At 40.7% G+C, this 17946-nt stretch overlaps 1 protein-coding gene across 1 annotated transcript in view; it reads right to left on the bottom strand.

Annotated features, from left to right (window-relative positions):
- The window catches only part of LOC134657874 (MTOR-associated protein MEAK7), a 40070-nt gene that overhangs the window by 5883 nt on the left and 16241 nt on the right, over positions 1-17946 (bottom strand). The window contains exons 5-9 of the mRNA XM_063513455.1: positions 16670-16866; positions 14037-14170; positions 12787-12933; positions 8777-9003; positions 8013-8198 (exon numbers count right to left, since the gene is read on the bottom strand). Of these exons, the coding sequence (XP_063369525.1) occupies positions 8013-8198; positions 8777-9003; positions 12787-12933; positions 14037-14170; positions 16670-16866 (891 nt within the window). The remainder of the gene's footprint in view (positions 1-8012; positions 8199-8776; positions 9004-12786; positions 12934-14036; positions 14171-16669; positions 16867-17946) is intronic.

Raw genomic sequence — 17946 nt, 5'->3', positions numbered from 1 at the left:
GCAACGTAATCCCTCTAGTTAGTGTGCCATACTATCATTATTAATTAATCCGGTCGCCTGGCAGCAGTTCAGCGGTGGGTGTGAGAGTGGTTGAGCAACAACGGAGTTGTAAAATCAACTGAAGGTGTGCAATTTATAGAGCTCTGTGTTTGGTGTGATATTATAGCTAATTATGTATTTAATTCAAATATAACAATGCCAGGCGTTTTTGCTTTACGTATATAATCCACTCGTACTTTTCGCAATCGTACTTTTTGTACTCTGTCACAAAATAAATAATAGTACTACTCTGTTCGATTACGCCTAGGTATGTGTTAAGAAAAAGTAGAAGACATATACAACTATGCGTGAAGCAATTGTGAGTCAGGTGGAATTTGCTCATGGTCTTCCTGCAGGCGCTCAAGTGGTTTGTGTACTTTCATCACCTGACACTACTATTCCCCCAAATAAAACGCCTGGCATTGTTATATTTGAATTAAATATATAATTAGCTATGATATCATTTTACAACCCCTTTGTTGCCCATCCACTCACACACCCACCGCTGAACTGCTGCCATGCTGGATTAATTAATAATGATAGTATGGCCCACTAACTAGAGGGATTTCGTTGCTCTATAAATTGCATAAGTACCTATTTCCGTGGCTAGCTCTTAGACTAATATATATAATATACAAATACTTAAATACATAGAAAACATCCATGACTCGGGAACAAATATCTGTGCTCATCACACAAATTAATGCCCTTACCGGGATTCGAACCAGGACCGCGGCTTCACAGGCAGGGTGACTACCCATTAGACCAGACCGGTCGTCAAAACATATATATGTACTTACATAAGAGAATTTGGGACGTTAGCCGCGTACCCTGCCTCGTTTCCAGCCTTGGCCACCGGTGGACTTGATCACTTTATCTTTAGTGTATGACATATATTTCAATTTATAAGAACTGAAACAAACTACTAATGATGTCGCGGGGTAAACTATAAAAATACTAACGCGTTGGCCACATTGCGCGACTGGCTCCGGCTAAGGCAGGGAAGGCTAGATGGGAACGAAAGGTCCGATCGCTGTGTCTCGCTACAACCTATGGTTGTCGCCTTAGCCGAAGCCAGTCGAGCAATGTCATGGCCAAGCCGTAAGGCTAAAGGCTTCGTCACACAGGCGCGTTTTCCGGGCGGGGCGTTAGCGGGGCGCGCCGCTTTTACATATAAAACGCTCACGCCCCGCCCGGGAAACGCGCCTGTGTGACGGAAACTTAAGCGTATGCTGAGACGCAGGCGACGTAGGTCACGCAGCGCAGCACAGAGCGATTTTTGTAAAGTATAGAACGTCCTTTAGGTACGCACACTCCAGAGTAAGGACGTTCCATACTTTACAAAATCTGCTCTGTGCTGCGCTGCATGAACTGCGTCGCCTGCGTCTCATAATACGCTTAGCCTAGTGGCATTATTCATAAAAGTGTTACTGCCCTGAATTAGCTATGAATCGTTTGTCTTTATCTGTCATTTTGACTTAGATAAAGATAAGATAAAAGATAGTTTATTCAAGTAGGCATAATTACAATGCGCTTATGAACGTCAAATAAAGCTAGGTAGACCGGCTCCCTTATGTATTTGAAAGAAAGGGATAAAAAATTATTTAACTAAATCAGGTCCGTAAAGTTTTATGAATAAGGTGGTAAGTACATATCTTGTCAAATAAAAATGATATTTTTGATAAAAGTTTTTATTGCCGACTATAAAGGCCCCTGTACACAATGGGCCATCGCCGGCCAAACCAAGGGACGCAGCCATGCGGTAGAATGAGATAGCAATATCACTTGCTCCCTCTAACGCATAAATGCGTCCCCCAGAATGGCGCATTGTGTACTGGGGCCTTAACAGGCAATTAATACCTACTCATAAAAACAATTTCTAAGAAACCCAAACACAAATTAGGTTGCTTTATATATATCAAAGAGTTTCTTTGCCCACATCCTGCGTCCATCATCAGATATTCGGTGGTACCATAATATTGCGTTATCAGTTATCACCCAACTTAAATAATGTATATTAAGTTTTAGCTCAATCGAATAAAGAGACGTGGGGTCTAATTTATCTTGTAATATGTACTTGATACATACATTGCAACTTAAAGGTTTGTTAGAAAAAACCTTTTAAATACCACTGTAATAGTTTCACCTACATATGCTTAACAAATAAACACTTTTACTATTGACTTCGAAATGCATGGACGTGCCTGCTGAGAAGTGTGTTCCAGGCAGAAAGTCAGAACTTTTTTTTGGCGCACTCTCTCGTTCTATAGCTAAATATTATGACTATCCCTTTTCTAAATAAGTCATTAAATAATTGAGGCTGCAGATTTTAGTTAATTTCTATCGTGTCCTCGATAACTTGAGTGTCCTCCAATATGTTATGACTGAAACAGAAACAAATAGATTAGATGAGGTCATGATTCTATAGTGGCGCAGGCTAGTACAGAGGTTCATTTGCAAATTATAAGAAATTAATGTCATTTTTAGAAAGCTGTCGTTTTTAAGTCAGGGGGATTTTATAGTTTCATTGGTCCGATTTCGTTTCGACTGAAAATAAAATAAATTTTGTTCCAGTAACTATTAATCCGTTATTTAAAGCATTTTTGTTATTATTATTTTATTAAAGAGTACCTATTATGTATTAAAGTGTAGTCTATGCCACCTGCGGCATAAAAACATACCAATGAACATCTTATTCAACAATATTTGTCTCAGTAGTTAAGCTTTTATGCTAGGGTAATACACGACACAAACATACCCACACACATACATACATACCTACATACATAGGCTGCTAAAATCATAATTCTTCCCATTGTCACGTATACAATCAAACCACTTAGGGTATTGCAAATGAAAACATTTAAAATAAGAGTACCTACTTAAATCTTTCAATTAAACTGCTGGCAATACACACTAGGCTATGCCTGCGCAGTTTAGCATGTACACTGTACAGTTCAACTGCACAGGTAAAGCCGGTTTGGAAACTGCAGTCGAATGCCTTTTTACCTGTGCAGTTAGACTGTACATAAAAATTAAATATTAATAATATTTTATCCTTATGTCTTAGATTCATGGCACAAAGTGTGGTGGTGTTTTTCTTTTGTCAATACACTTGAATTCTTACATACAAAACCAGCTTCTACAATATTCAGACAGGGTAAAAAAACAATTTTGAAAGTGAGGTCTACGGGTTCCAAAGTTTTTAATTGTTGTTACAATCATTATGACCTTTTTCTGCAGTGTGAAAAAAATGTCAATTGGTAGTTTAGTAGTGTATCTTTCAATGTTGTTAACTCTAGTTTACCAAAAACAAGTATAACAAACTAGAACTTTCTAGTTAGGTAATTAATCTACAGTTGGATCAACTTTTACAACATCCATTGTTGCCATGACAACTTCATGCAATTATAGTAGTCATAGAACAGTTTTTAACAAACTTTTGTCACTTAGTAGAACATAGTCATAGTAGAAGATCAGTGTCAATAGTTTTAAATGGCACAATAAACTCTTCATGATTTTAGTTTAAGAAAGGTGTACTTACATCTCCAATCCTTGATTCTTCTGGATCCATTTTAGACAAGCCAGTTCTCCCGGTAATTGGTTGAGTTACCGCTCACTGCTAGCGGAGCCTGGGTTGCTGCCACATTGATTTTTCTAACTTTGCAGCTCAATTAACGACAAGTCTGACAATAAAAATAGAATTTATAGATAATTGACACATTTAACAGCTAAATTGTATTCAGTGATGACTTGATGACCCTACCTGCAACGGTAGTTAGAAACTGGATTTGGGCTAATATCAACAAGATAAACAACAAACATTAACACATTAACTGCCAGCGACTCACTAGGGGAGTTCACTGTTCGTAGGCGCTTTTTGCTACATACGGTTTTTCCCGTGTTATCGGCTACACTCGTAGCGCGTAGCTCGCGCTGGCACTGAATGTTTTAAGTAATGCTAAGTTATGGATGTTTCTTGTGTCCATACTACAAACTTTGCTTAGTTTGAGATGAGGTTGATCTGTATTAATTATTAGCATAGTACTTACCGACTTCCATGCCTGCTGCCACTGATGCCACTGATCTGTACGGATCGTGCTCTCATAGAACTTGTATGCAGCACTGCACTTATCTCTGGCTTCCGAGAGGCTCATGGTCCTCCCTGTACTCCCTGTAAGCGAACAGGGGATGCTGAGTTATATATTTTGCTAGCATTTTCTTCTGCGTCAAAGAATCGACTGAAAAACATATTCATGACAAAATCAGTTATGATCAAACGAATTATAACTTTTTCTGTAAATAAATTATTGGTTTTTAGAGAAACTTACATTATGCGTGGCATTTTCTTTAGATTTCACAGCAAATCAGTATTTTTCTTCAACTTGGTTTGTATTCTGATATTTTCACTGATCACGCGCGTACGCGATGCTTGTCAATGTCAAATTATTGTCAATTGACTCAATTGTCAAACACGATTATCCGTGCATGTTATAATGTAGGTCAATTTGTATAAAGCTGTCACTCATTTAAACACTTTTCAATTTGGAAGTGTAGTAATAAAATTGACTATTCATGTTCAAACTATGTCCGACACACGTCCGACATATGAATAAGGGCAGCCATTGAATAGATTTTTCATAAGCTCTACGCATAGACAGTCGTGGTCACTATCGTATGATAGTCGATAACTTTATTCAATATCGACGTGGTAGGCTTATCGTAGCTCGGGGCCATGCTCAGCGATATGACAAATTTACCAATAACGTTAGAAGACAACGTATCATACCACGTGCAATATGATACGCCCGTGCTAAGCCCGCAGGGGGGCGATTCTTGAATTTCTATCGCTCGATTTCGTCACTCGAAAATTGGTGGGAAACGGCAAAATGCTAGTTTTTGAAATACGAGCGATAGAAATTGGGAATCTAGTGGTATTGACCTCACGTTTTCAATTCTATTAGTAGAATTTAAATGCCTAGTAGTGGAGATATTATTGAAAGAAATACACTCGAAATCGAGCGGTCGAAATTAAAAAATCGGCCTCCTGTATATGAAATAAAGTTTATATACGCCCGTAATGTTGGCGTGTGAGTGACTTGTTCGTATGACGTTCAAAGGTTAAACCACTGAAGGTTTTCTTATGAGCTCAAGGAAACCGTGGTCCGCCTTGTGGGACTCCAGGACGCTGTGATGCGACGGGTTGGAGGCCGATTCGGAGTCCTAGGGGGAACGGAAGGGATAGAGGTTACGGATGGTATGGGATCGAAACTAGAGATGCCAGAAATATTCGGCAACTATTCGGTATTCGGCCTATTCAACCACTTTGCCGAATATTCGGTATTCGGCCGAATGTTGCCTACTATTCGGCCGAATACCGAATATCTGTTGCCGCTAACTAAAAAGAAAAATTACAAAACAAAAATACAAAAGAATTGGTATATTTAGTATTTAAAAAGTATTATTGGAAAGTTGTTAAACTGTTGTTAAATAGGAAGACCCTTTTTTAAAGCATTTGTTGAATGTCATAATACATATTTTATTTTTATCATGGGTGTGATTTGATTGACTCTAACTACATTCATTAGTTCTGTTTTACAAAAAATATATCTTAGCAAACGTTGTGCTTTGTTGGCGAACAGTTTTCATAATAATTGTGACTCACAATGTTCGCATCTCATGCCGAATATTCGGTCGCCGAATATTCGGTATTCGGCCGAGAGAGTGGCCGAATATTCGGTATTCGGCCGAGAGAGTGGCCGAATATTCGGTATTCGGCCAAAACCACTATTCGGGGCATCTCTAATCGAAACTATCAGGAGGGTGAAGGTCCGAATGGTAGGGAATGCTTTTCAGAAACATTTGGACATGTTAAAATAGTATTTTATGCAACCGTTGTTTAAGAGAGGTTACAAAAGCGGCCAAGTGCGAGTCGGACTCGCCCATGAAGGGTTCCGTATTTAGGGGCTTTATGACGTATTAAAAAAAACTACTTAAGTACTAGATCTCGTTCAAACCAATTTTCGGTGAAAGTTTGCATGGTAATGTACATCATATATTTTTTCTCCAAAATGGACGGCAAAGTCGACGTTGCCGGTTAAAAAATTGGTCGCGAAGTGCGTAGTTTACGGTCATTCAAAAAATTAAAAAGTTAAAAACATTGCAGTCTCGATTTCGGGACTGCAATGTCGCATACAAATCCCATTATTTAACGAGTTCCAAACTTTTTAAAACTTTAAATGGCCATATCAAATGAAGGCATAGGTCCCTTAAACAGCCAAACAGATGATCAGCACTTATTATTATAAAGCCTATAACAGACTATCGCACCGCACCGCGACCTTGGAGCGTCGCACCCATAAGTGAGAGCGAGAAAGAGATATCTGTTTCTCGCTCTCACTTATGGGTGCGACGCTCCAAGGTCGCGGTGCGGTGCGATAGTCTGTTACAGGCTTAATGTTGGTACCGCCACTATTTAGGTGTCTCAAATAGGTTGGCGTATTTTAAGCAGAAAAATACACTTCTTTTTTTTTTAAAGGTGGCAAGCAATTTTTTTTAATGGTTGTATTTTTTCTGTGAAAATTAGAACGTTGCTTCTGTAAGTTCTGTAAAATATTTCTATTTCTTGCACCATTTTTGAGAAAAGCACTATATATGACTCGGCTGGAAGGCTACTTGCTGGCTTCGGATTCAATTAAACGGACTCCCAAGGTCGTCCGTTTAAAACGAATCCTCAGCCTGCAAGTAGCTACTTCCGAACCTCGACAATAATGTACTATTTTTAGTTTTATCATTCTCTTAATTTAGAAGTTACAGGGGGGGAGGGGGACACACATTTTACCACTTTGGAAGTGTCTCTCGCGCAAACTATTCAGTTTAGAAAAAAAATGATATTAGAAACCTCAATATCATTTTTGAAGACCTTTCCATAGATACCCCACACGTATGGGTTTGATGAAAAAAAAATGTTTTGAGTTTCAGTTTACAGTATGGGGAACACCCAAAATGTATTGTTTTTTTTTCTATTTTTGTGTGAAAATCTTAATGCGGTTCACAGAATACATCTACTTACCAAATTTCAACAGTATAGTTCTTATAGTTTCGGAAAAAACTGGCTGTGACATACGGACGGACAGACGGACGGACAGACAGACAGACATGACGAATCTATAAGGGTTCCGTTTTATGCCATTTGGCTACGGAACCCTAAAAACGTAAAATACTACTACCCTTTACATATCCGAATGGTAGGGAATCCTTTTCAGAAACATTTGGACATGTCAAAAAAATTCTAACTGTACTTTAAGGACTATGGTAGGAAATTCACGGGTCTCTATTGTTTCCCAAATAGTTTTAAGCCATAATGTATTGTTCGCCCGCATTTTCGTTAGTCATAATTGATTTAGTTCAGAAACGCGTCACTTTTCAGGATTGCCATAAAACAAACCTAACCTAACCTACCTATAGGATAACCTAACGAAAATCCTGAAATGTTAACGGTTTCAGTTTTATGATTACCTATAATGATAATATGACAAACAATACATTATGGTTTAAAACTTTATATACATAAAGTCAGCCAAGGTTTCAAATACGTCTTATATATCCTTTCAAAGAAATTAAGTGATTTAAAACTTTAGGTACTGTGAGCTAAGTCGCATGCACTTTAATCTTGTGATAATAAAAGCTTTGTTCAGATATTTATGAACACCTCGGGCGCTATGATATTTCTGATAACTACTGTACAAAATTCGGAAGACCCCTCTTCGAATGGGAATAAAGTAGATCCGTAAGTGGTTTCTTTTTTGTAACCGTACCTTTTTTTGACGTCGGTGGCAAACAAGTATACAGTCCGGTAAGCGGTTAGCATAGCCTATGTACGCTTGCAGCTCCAAGGGTGTCACAGGCGAGTCGTCATAGCGTCGTCTCTTAAGAAAATGTACCAGGGGATAAGAAGTTTGTAAGAGGCTCACCAATTCCTTGTCGCTTTCGGGTTTGTCGCCCACAGCCCAAACTTCGATACTACTTATACGGAAGTCTTTTTCTTTGCTGAGCCGCTTGTAGCCGCGGTAAGTGGTACAGGATTCTGAGGAGGACCCTTCTCCGAATGGATCTGCGGGGATCCAGATGGCGCCGAAGTTGAATTGGCCTCCCATCAACTGTGGATAGAAAGTTTTATTTATTTAGGTATTTAAAACTTTATTGCACAAAAATAATGTACAAATGGCGAATTTAATGCCTGATGGCATTCTCTACCAGTCAACCATCGGGCCAAACAGAGACATGTAAAAATGGTGCAAGGAGATAAAAAGAATTTACTTATTAGAAGTATGGTAAACAACTGAACAATTAATAATTCTGATAAACTACATATAGAATACACAAATAAAAACACTATAAGTATCTATAAGTAATATACTACTTTATTTTATATCTGGTGGAATGACTTCTTTTTGACAGAAAATTCTAATGTTGACAGATTTTTGTCGGTTGAATTCTTTTCCCTAAATAAATCTGACCGATCAAACTCTGTGTAGATTTTGCAATGACATAGTGTGGAACTGTCGCCGTAAGTGTATGGAATCACAAAAAACGTAAATATTTCCAACTTTTGGACGACTGGTCTGGCCTAGTGGGTAGTGACCCTGCCTGTTAAGCCGCGGTCCTGGGTTCGAATCCTGGAAAGAATGTGTAAGAATGTCCTATAATATTTATTTATTTATTTAACTTTACTTACCAGTCCATTTGGCAGGGTTTTGGTGTGCTGATTAAGATACTGGTAATGGTTGTTGAACCCCGAAGACCCGTAGATCCTCATCTTGGGGGCCAGGGTGAAGAGAAACGAGTCATCGCGGCCCACAAAGTTGGGGCCTATCTCCCAGGAGTCCGTAGCGAAGCCCCCGAAAATATGGCCGTGGGTGTCTTCCACTATGATTATGGAGGCGCCCTGGTCACAGATGCGACCTGCCAAAAATAGTTATTTGTTAACAAGGGGGCAAAGTTGTTGTTTAACCGCTCGTGCTAATGTACCTTATGTACCCGAGCAGGGATGTTGCGAATATCCGCATCCGTATCCGCAACCGCGGAACTTCCGCATTATTTTGAACATCCGCATCCGCATAAAATCGATGCGGATTGAATGCGGATGCGGATGTGGAACAGGTCGGTACACTGTCGGTAGACTGCTAGGTAATTTAGTCATTAGCCAAAAAACCTATTAAAAATTAGCAGTCAAGCGTGAGTGGGACTTAATGTACGGAACCCTTGGAACGCGAGTCCGACTCACACTTGGCCGGTTTTTTGAAATAAAAATTACTAAAATGTAATATTTGACGTTTTATATGTACCTATCTTGGCATCCGCATCCGCATCCGCATCCGCGGATGTAAGCCTTTAAAAATCCGCATCCGCATCCGCATCCGCAAAAAATCGGCATCCGCAACATCCCTGTACCCGAGCAAGCGAAAGATCCCAAAATCGAAAAATGGGACCTTGAGCGTTGCGAGGGTTTCGAAGCACGAGGATTAAACAAAATTTGCCCCCGAGTGAAACAACAATGTTCATCACACCAACCCGAAAACCAAAATTAAATCAAATCAAATCCAAATGATTGTTATTTAATATTTATCATTCAAAATTATTTGAAAGTAAATTCTACCAGCAAACAGAAGAAAACAACTAAAAATTTGCATTTGATTACTTTCCTCACGTGTGAATAAAATGCAACTTTGCTATCAGTTTTCGAACAATCAAGAGAGTCTTTACCAGTTGGTGTCGTGAAAACGTCTTTTTTTTCTTATTTATGGGTGAATAAACTACTTCTTGTTGTTATACTGTCCCGTCAGCCAGGGGACAATAGTAGCACAGTTTGTTAGAAATATGTTGAACCCCATTGAATAAAAATCGATTATGTTGAACCCCGGGCCCCGTTCTATTAACATTATGGAAAAATAAACACAGGTTTTAAGAGTGATCCAGGGGACTGTAATCATGGCGATAAGTGACAATGAAAAGTTGACGTACCCTTATATAGGGTCTATACAGGGCATATACACGTATTGGCCATTATAGCGAATTGACATGATAGTGTATGTGTGAGGAGAAGAGAAAAGCGGTGGTGGTATGCTGTTGTTGAAGTCCTGTAAGGAGTATGCTTACCGACCAGGTATGTCTACTGATTAACTTATCTTATCTTATCTTATTATTTTCGGGGGCCCTTACGGATACACTTCGACCCATAGGGATCTTTTGTGCAATTACCCCCTGGAGAAGATCCGTCAGCTACTCAAGAGCTTTTCCCACCATATCCATGTGTCGGATGATGGAGCTCATGGGTAGCGTTTTAAAGTCCTTTGGTTCCAGATATCCTGCTCCAAAGTCCTTCATTCTTTGTCTGGCTAGGGCGTGACATTCACACATTAAGTGTTTCACTGTCTCTTCCTCTTCGCCACACATACGACAATCGGTGTTGTCAGAATGTCCCATCTTGGTCAGAATTCCCTTGACCCCGTAATGGCCAGTGAACACCCCCGTTATGATTTGGAGTTGTCTTTTGCTAAGTTTCCAAAGCTTTTTGCTCCAGCCGGAGTCTACTCCTTGCATGAAGAGCTTTGCATGCTTTAGACCCGTCAGACTGTTCCATTCTTCCTGATGTTTGGTCTTGGCATGGTCTTTAATAGCCGTTGTGATGGTTCCCTGTGAGAGCCCCACGAATGGTTCCGGACCTATAAAGTTACTTTCAGATCCGGTTCTGGCAAGTTCATCTGCATTTTCATTGCCTATGAATCCCTCGTGCCCTGGGATCCATACCAGTTGCACTCTGTTTTGCGTTCCAAGCTGGTTCAGAGCTTGGACGCCATTATATACCAGTCTAGAGTCCACTCTGTGCGATTCAAGCGCTTTGAGTGCCGCCTGACTGTCGCTGAGTATATAGATATTCTTCCCTTGGGTTTGCCTAACTATATTCTCATGCACGCAGGCAATTATAGCGAAAGTCTCAGCTTGGAAGACAGTGGCGTAATTGCCCATGCTTATACTACTACTAAAGTCATTTGCATAAATGCCTGCTCCCGTACCAGATTCTGTCTTAGACCCATCTGTGTACAATATGATGTCGTTTTCATCAGGGATTGGTACTTCAAGACCTTCGGTCCATTCTGCCCTTGTTGGAATTTTAACGTTAAAATTCTTATGGAATACAAACTTGGGTTGCATCTTATCGCAGCCCATGTTCGTAATCCTTTTCACGAAATTGTCACATTCCATGTTTGTGTGCTTGGTCTTTGGCTTGCTATCGCTCCAGAGGCCTGTTAGGGCCAACCTGTGTAACGATTTCCGCGCCTCAGATTGTATCACTAGGAGTAACGGTGGAAGGTCTAGCAGTACCTCCATCGCCGCGGTTGGCGTCGTTCTAAACGCACCAGTAATAGCCATGCATGCCGTTCTTTGTATTTTCATAAGGGCATCCCTGCATGTTCTCTTTAGTGTCCTTGGCCACCATGCCAGGCATCCGTACAAGATGATTGGTCTTACCATCATGGTATAGATCCATCTTAGTACCTTGGGGTTTAGACCCCACGTTTTGCCATAAGCCGATCTACACATTCCAAACACTCTAAGTGCCTTGGTGATTGTGAGTTCGACATGCTTTCTCCAGTTCAGTTCTTTATCAAGTGTTACGCCTAGATATTTCACTTCATTGGACATTTCCAGGACCCTTCCATAAAGCTTCAGCTGCTTCATGCCATTAAGGGTCTTTACCTGGTAAACGGTATTACCACTGTTTTGCCTGGGTTTATGGAGAGTTGATGACAGTTGCACCATCTCTCCACTTGTTTCAGTGCTTTATTCATGATTTCCGATACTGTTCCCGGGAATTTTCCGTTTACAAGAATCACTAAATCATCTGCATACCCTACCGTATGTATTGGGCCTTTGTTTAGTTCTTCCAACAGTGAGTTAACTACCAGACTCCAGAGAGTTGGTGAGAGAACCCCACCCTGTGGGCAACCTTTCGTAGCCGTAGCTAGTATTTCGTCTCCCATAAGGGAGGATTTTATTAGTCGGCTATTGATTAACTTAAATTGACATTTTAAAATACATCGACATTTACGAGTTGGCAATCGAGCTGGGATTCCGTCAGTTTTCAGTCAGTCTACAGCCGCGGGGTGAGGTTACACCATACGGGGCCGAGTGAAGTGGCTGTTCTGTTTTTATTTGGTGTACATACCGACCATGGTAGCGAAGGACTCCCCATGTATGTGTGAGGAGAACAGGAAACGCCACTTGTGCTGCAGCGGGGGCGGTATGCTGTTGTTGAAATCCTATAAGGAGTATGCTTACCGACCACGTATGTCTACTGAGACATTTACGAGTTGGCAATCGAGCTGGGATGCCGTCAGTTTTCAGTCAGTCTACCGCCGCGGGGTGAGGTTACACCATACGGGGCCGAGTGAAGTGGCTGTTCTGTAATTATTTGGTGTACATACCGACCATGGTAGCGAAGGACTCGCCATGTATGTGTGAGGAGAACAGGAAACGCCACTTGTGTTGCAACGGTGGTGGTATGCTGTTGTTGAAGTCCTATAAGGAGTATGCTTACCGACCACGTATGTCTACTGAGACATTTACGAGTTGGCAATCGAGCTGGGATTCCGTCAGTTTTCAGTCAGCCTACCGCCGCGGGGTGTGGTAACACCGTTCGGGGCTGAGTGAAGTGGCTGTTCTGTAATTATTTGGTGTACATACCGACCATGGTAGCGAAGGACTCGCCATGTATGTGTGAGGAGAACAGGAAACGCCACTTGTGCTGCAGCGGGGGCGGTATGCTGTTGTTGAGCCACACGATGTGGGACAGGTCGATGAAGGCGGGGTAATCAGGCATCGAGTCCAGGCCTGAACAAACAAATCCATACTAATATAATATTATAAATGCAAAAGTGTGTCTGTCTGTCTGTTACCTCTTCACGCTTAAACCGCTGAACCGATTTAGTTGAAATTTGGTATGAAGATAGTTTGAGTCCCGGGGAAGGACATAGGGTAGTTTTTATCCCAAAAATCTCCCTTTAAGGGGGTGAAAAGGGGGGTGAAATTTTGTATGGGGAATCGTTAAAAAGCAGATTGGGTAAAAATAAGCTACCCAAATTACTAACTCCACGCAGACGAAGTCGCGGACACAAGCTAGTATATAAATAACTAGTGACCAGCCCCGGCTTCGCACGGGTTAACAAATTACATATAAACCTTCCTCTTGAATCACTCTATCTATTAAAAAAAACCGCATCAAAATCCGTTGCGTAGTTTAAAAATCAAAGCATGCATAGGGAGTATAGGGATAGACAGACAGCGGGAAGCGACTTTGTTTTATACTATGTAGTGATGCCCGTAGTCAATTAATGAGCTGCGTCATAATAGTAAAAAAATAAGAATAAATAAATAACTTCTTCCTGATCTACGTCACCCTCAACTTCGCATTATCGTTTTAAAGCTTTATTATAAAAGATATACTAAAACTAATTCGAAATCCTAAATGTTGGATATGTCACCGCAGTTAGCGGGGGACCGGCGTTTATAGTGTGATCTCGCTCTATCCCGTAGAGTGTAGTATACACTGTCTCTGTCGTGCTTCAGTAGGGTGTCCGTCATGAGACATGAGCAACATATACAATATACACGTACGATACACCATGGTTAGTAACTGAGGCACCGCAAGCGGGGGCCCGTCGTCTATAGTGTGATCTCGCTCTATCCCGTAGAGTGTAGTATACACTGTCTCTGTCGTGCTTCAGTAGGGTGTCCGTCATGAGACATGAGCAACATATACAATATACACGTACGATACACCATGGTTAGTAACTGAGGCACCGCAAGCGGGGGCCCGTCGTCTATAGTGTGATCCCGCTCTATCCCGTAGAATGTAGTATACACTGTCTCTGTTATTCAGTAGGGTGTCCACCATGAGCTTTACACGACCAACTTAGAATATAATATAAACGTACCATACACCATAGGTAGCATTTGTGGCACCGCAGTTAGCGGGGGACCGTCGTCTGTAGTGTGATCTCGCTCTATCCCGTACAATGTCGTGTACACTGTCTCTGTCATGTGCTTCAGTAGGGTGTCCGTCATCAACCTGCAATCAAGAGAAATAGTAGATTTAAAATATATCGAATAAAAATGCTGCCACTGTATATATCAACTGTATATTTGGAGTTGAGAGTCAGACAGCCGACTTAGGATTGGCCTATAAAATATATTTTATGACTCAACTTTTTCATGACACTCATTACCATGGTTACGTTCCCCTGGGTCACTCAAAAACCCTGGTGTTATGGTATTTAATTTAAGTAAACATACATTTTAATGGTATTCATAAGGCCTTTCAACTAGGGATTGATTAAGCTCGATTAGAAGACCATTTTACAACGTTCTTGCTCACAAACTATGGTACTATTGTCCCCTGGCTAACGGGACAGAAAAACAAAAAGAAATAATTGATCCACATAGTGGGATTGTGCAAGTGGCGCTAGGAGGAATATATTAGTACTAGCGACCCGCCCCGGCTTCGCACGGGTTAACAAATCACTACATAGTACATATAAAACAAAGTCGCTTCCCGCTGTCTGTCTGTCTGTCTGTATGCTTAGATCTTTAAAACTACGCAACGGATTTTGATGCGGTTTTTTTTAATAGATAGAGTGATTCAAGAGGAAGGTTTATGTATAATTTGTTAACCCGTGCGAAGCTGGAGCGGGTCGCTAGTTTTATATAAACCTTCCTCTTGAATCACTCTATCTATTTAAAAAAAACGCATCAAAATCCGTTGCGTAGTTTTAAAGATCTAAGCATACATAGGGACAGACAGACAGCGCGAAGCGACTTTGTTTTATACTACATATGTTAGAACGAAAATGTTGGCTGGGTCTCCTGTCACAGGCATATTTTACTTACTAGGGCACTCCATTAACTGTATTGTTAAAACCATGGTCTAATAAAACATGGTCTTCTCTTCCCAGAGTGTCACTTGCCTACGTCACAATAACATTGCCACTTTATTTCAACATAACATGTTACATGGGTACATTATATCTATGGTTAATAAGTTAAAATATTTCTTTATAATTTTATAATTTTCATTTATATGTATTTTATCTTAAATTTTACAATAACACGTCATTTTTAATTATTCGTTAGCAATATCTTCCGATTCACGATAGAAATTTCAGACGTTCGGGTAATTCTGTTTACACTACTGGCAACACTGGATAGCACTGTCACATTTGACAATCCGCCATTTTGTCCTTGTCGAACGCGTGTTAATTGTTATTTGCTTCTCGCTCAGTGTCAGCAGTCGCAGTGTTTTCCAAACTTTTCACGTCGTAATCTTGGTAATTAACGTTTTGTTACGAAAATGGTTGGCTGCTCTATTCGGAACTGTAAGAGTAGGAGTGAAAAGTGCAGTATAGATTTGTTTTATTTTACTATGTTTCTACATGAATAACTTAAAATTAATGCCGTTAAAATAATTTTCACCGTTGGTTAAAATTCTCCCACATTTTAAAGTTTGAGAACCTGTAAACAGCATGATGACGTAGGCAAGTGACAGTTAGGTCATTCGCGAATCTCGGAAGAGAGTACCAGGCGGAGTATATTATTATACCATGGTTAAAACGAAACATTTACCTAAATAAATAATTTTTCGTTTTCATTTTTTTTTCATTTTTCATTCTATGTAGTGATGATGAGTTCAAAACTCGAATTTAATTTGTACTTGTACAAGTACACGGAGACTTACGAGGCTAGGAGGAATATACATATTAGTATTCTTACCAATTAGACAGTTGTTTAGAGTTGACAGCTTGTGGAGGTGAATCTGGGTCCGAACCCACACCACTCGCAACAGCCTCCCCTAACGTTTGAACAACTTTACCACTACCACAAAGAAGAACTTTGAACGCCGCGATTATCGCGTAATTATCGCGTAATGGCGAACCTTGTCGGCATTCACGTCTTTGGCGGTCGAAGGGTTAAAGCCATTTCTTGTCTAGGAGGAATATCCTCCTAAGGGCCAAGTTCCTACCTATAGTACCTCGTCAGTTCGATGAAATTGAAATCCTATTCAATTGGAACAGAGTCGCTTTTGCTTTGTTTCGTTCAATTTTCCAACAACGCAAAATCAACTCTATTTCCTACACTATAGGCACAGAATAAATAATAGTACTAAGTACAGAAGACTCACTCTCTAACAAAACGCGTCTGCTACGATCAGCACAGATATGGCCGCTAGGTGGCGACAGCGCCACGCGCGGCTTAAGGCTTTCCCCAAAATTGGGGCCGAACAGATGTACTTTTAGCTACCTGTAGCAAAGCGACGAAATCGCGGAGTGAGACACGCATGCTATAGGTTGAAATTTCAGCGGTAAATTTTGGATTTTCTATTCGTACGGCTGGGTCTTAGGAGGATATATGTGACGTTATCTATGAAAAGGGATTTTATTGTCGATGGCGCTTACGCCATTATTAACCATGCTCCGATATAAATATACAATGCCGCGCGACGCTGTGCGGCGTAAGCGCCATCGACAATAAGGTCCCTTTTTTTATAGATAATGTCCCATATTAGTATTCTTACCAATTAGATAGTTGTTTAGAGTTGACAGCTTGAGGCGGTGAATCTGGGTCTGAACCCACTCCACTAGCAACAGCCTCTCCTAATGTTTGCACGGCCGCCGCTTTTCCGCGAAACCCTTTATCGATCCATTTTTCGGCGCGCCTGCCGCCCGAGGTCTTCAGTACTTTGATGTATGTGGACACTATTGCTTCGCAGTACTGGAATTAAATAACATTACAGTACACCTGGTGCTCTATTAAGACACCCTTTGCTATAATAAGCACATTACGTAACTACGTCGGAAATTTAAAGGGTCATATTTACTGTAAAACGTTGTACGACAACTACGACACACGTGCGAATAGGTAATTCGCACTTGTATCGTAACTAACTAATATATTATAGGACATTCTTTACACGGTCGACCTAGTCCCACAGTAAGCTCAAGGGCCACTTGCACCATTCACTAACCCGGAGTTAACCGGTTAAACCTGGAGTTACCATGGTTACCAGTACAACTTGACACTAAGTTAACGGTTTAACCGGTTATCCCTGGGTTATTGGGATTGGGCAAGTGGCGCTAAGGCAATCTGTAGATATTCTTTAGATGGGCAGATTTTTATTGTTGTATTTTTTTTTGTTGAATAGGATAAAATTTGGTGGAAAGATAAAATTCCCTATTATCACATTCAGTGCCAGCGCGAGCTACGCGCTACGAGCGTAGCCGATAACACGGGAAAAACCGTATGTAGCGAAAAGCGTCTACGAACAGTGAACTCCCCTAGCGAGTCGCTGGCAGTTAATGTGTTATACACATACACATTTTCCATCATGTTTTCACGGGAACGTACGAACTTGTCTTGCTATTTCAGTCAGTCTCGGTACAAAAACTACTGAGGTTGACTGACGAAGCATGACAAATAACCAAATTTCCGAGAAAATACGATGGAAAACAATTATGCACTACATCTGTATTGTACAACGCAATTTTCCTAAAAAGTCTCCTCCCAGTTACGAAAACGTATGGTATTTTCGTAATTCAACAGAAAATTACATGCAGTTTTGGGACAACTTATGATTTCATGAACTCTTCAGACCATCGACGAAAAAAAAATTACACAAAGAAATATTGTATTCTAAAATGTTAGTGTGTCCGCCGCTAGGCCTAAGTGTAAGTGTAAGGCCTGAGTGGACGCTCGAGTTGGGCGTGCAGCGGGGCGGGGCGTGCGGCGTGCATGTTAAACAAATGCAAGCGTATAGGAGCGGCCTTAGTGCACGCTGCTCACATCACGCGTGAG

The sequence above is a fragment of the Cydia amplana genome, chromosome 21 (genome assembly GCF_948474715.1).
Source record: "Cydia amplana chromosome 21, ilCydAmpl1.1, whole genome shotgun sequence".
Lineage (NCBI taxonomy): Eukaryota > Metazoa > Arthropoda > Insecta > Lepidoptera > Tortricidae > Cydia > Cydia amplana.
This window is presented reverse-complemented; position numbering and strand designations above follow the sequence as displayed.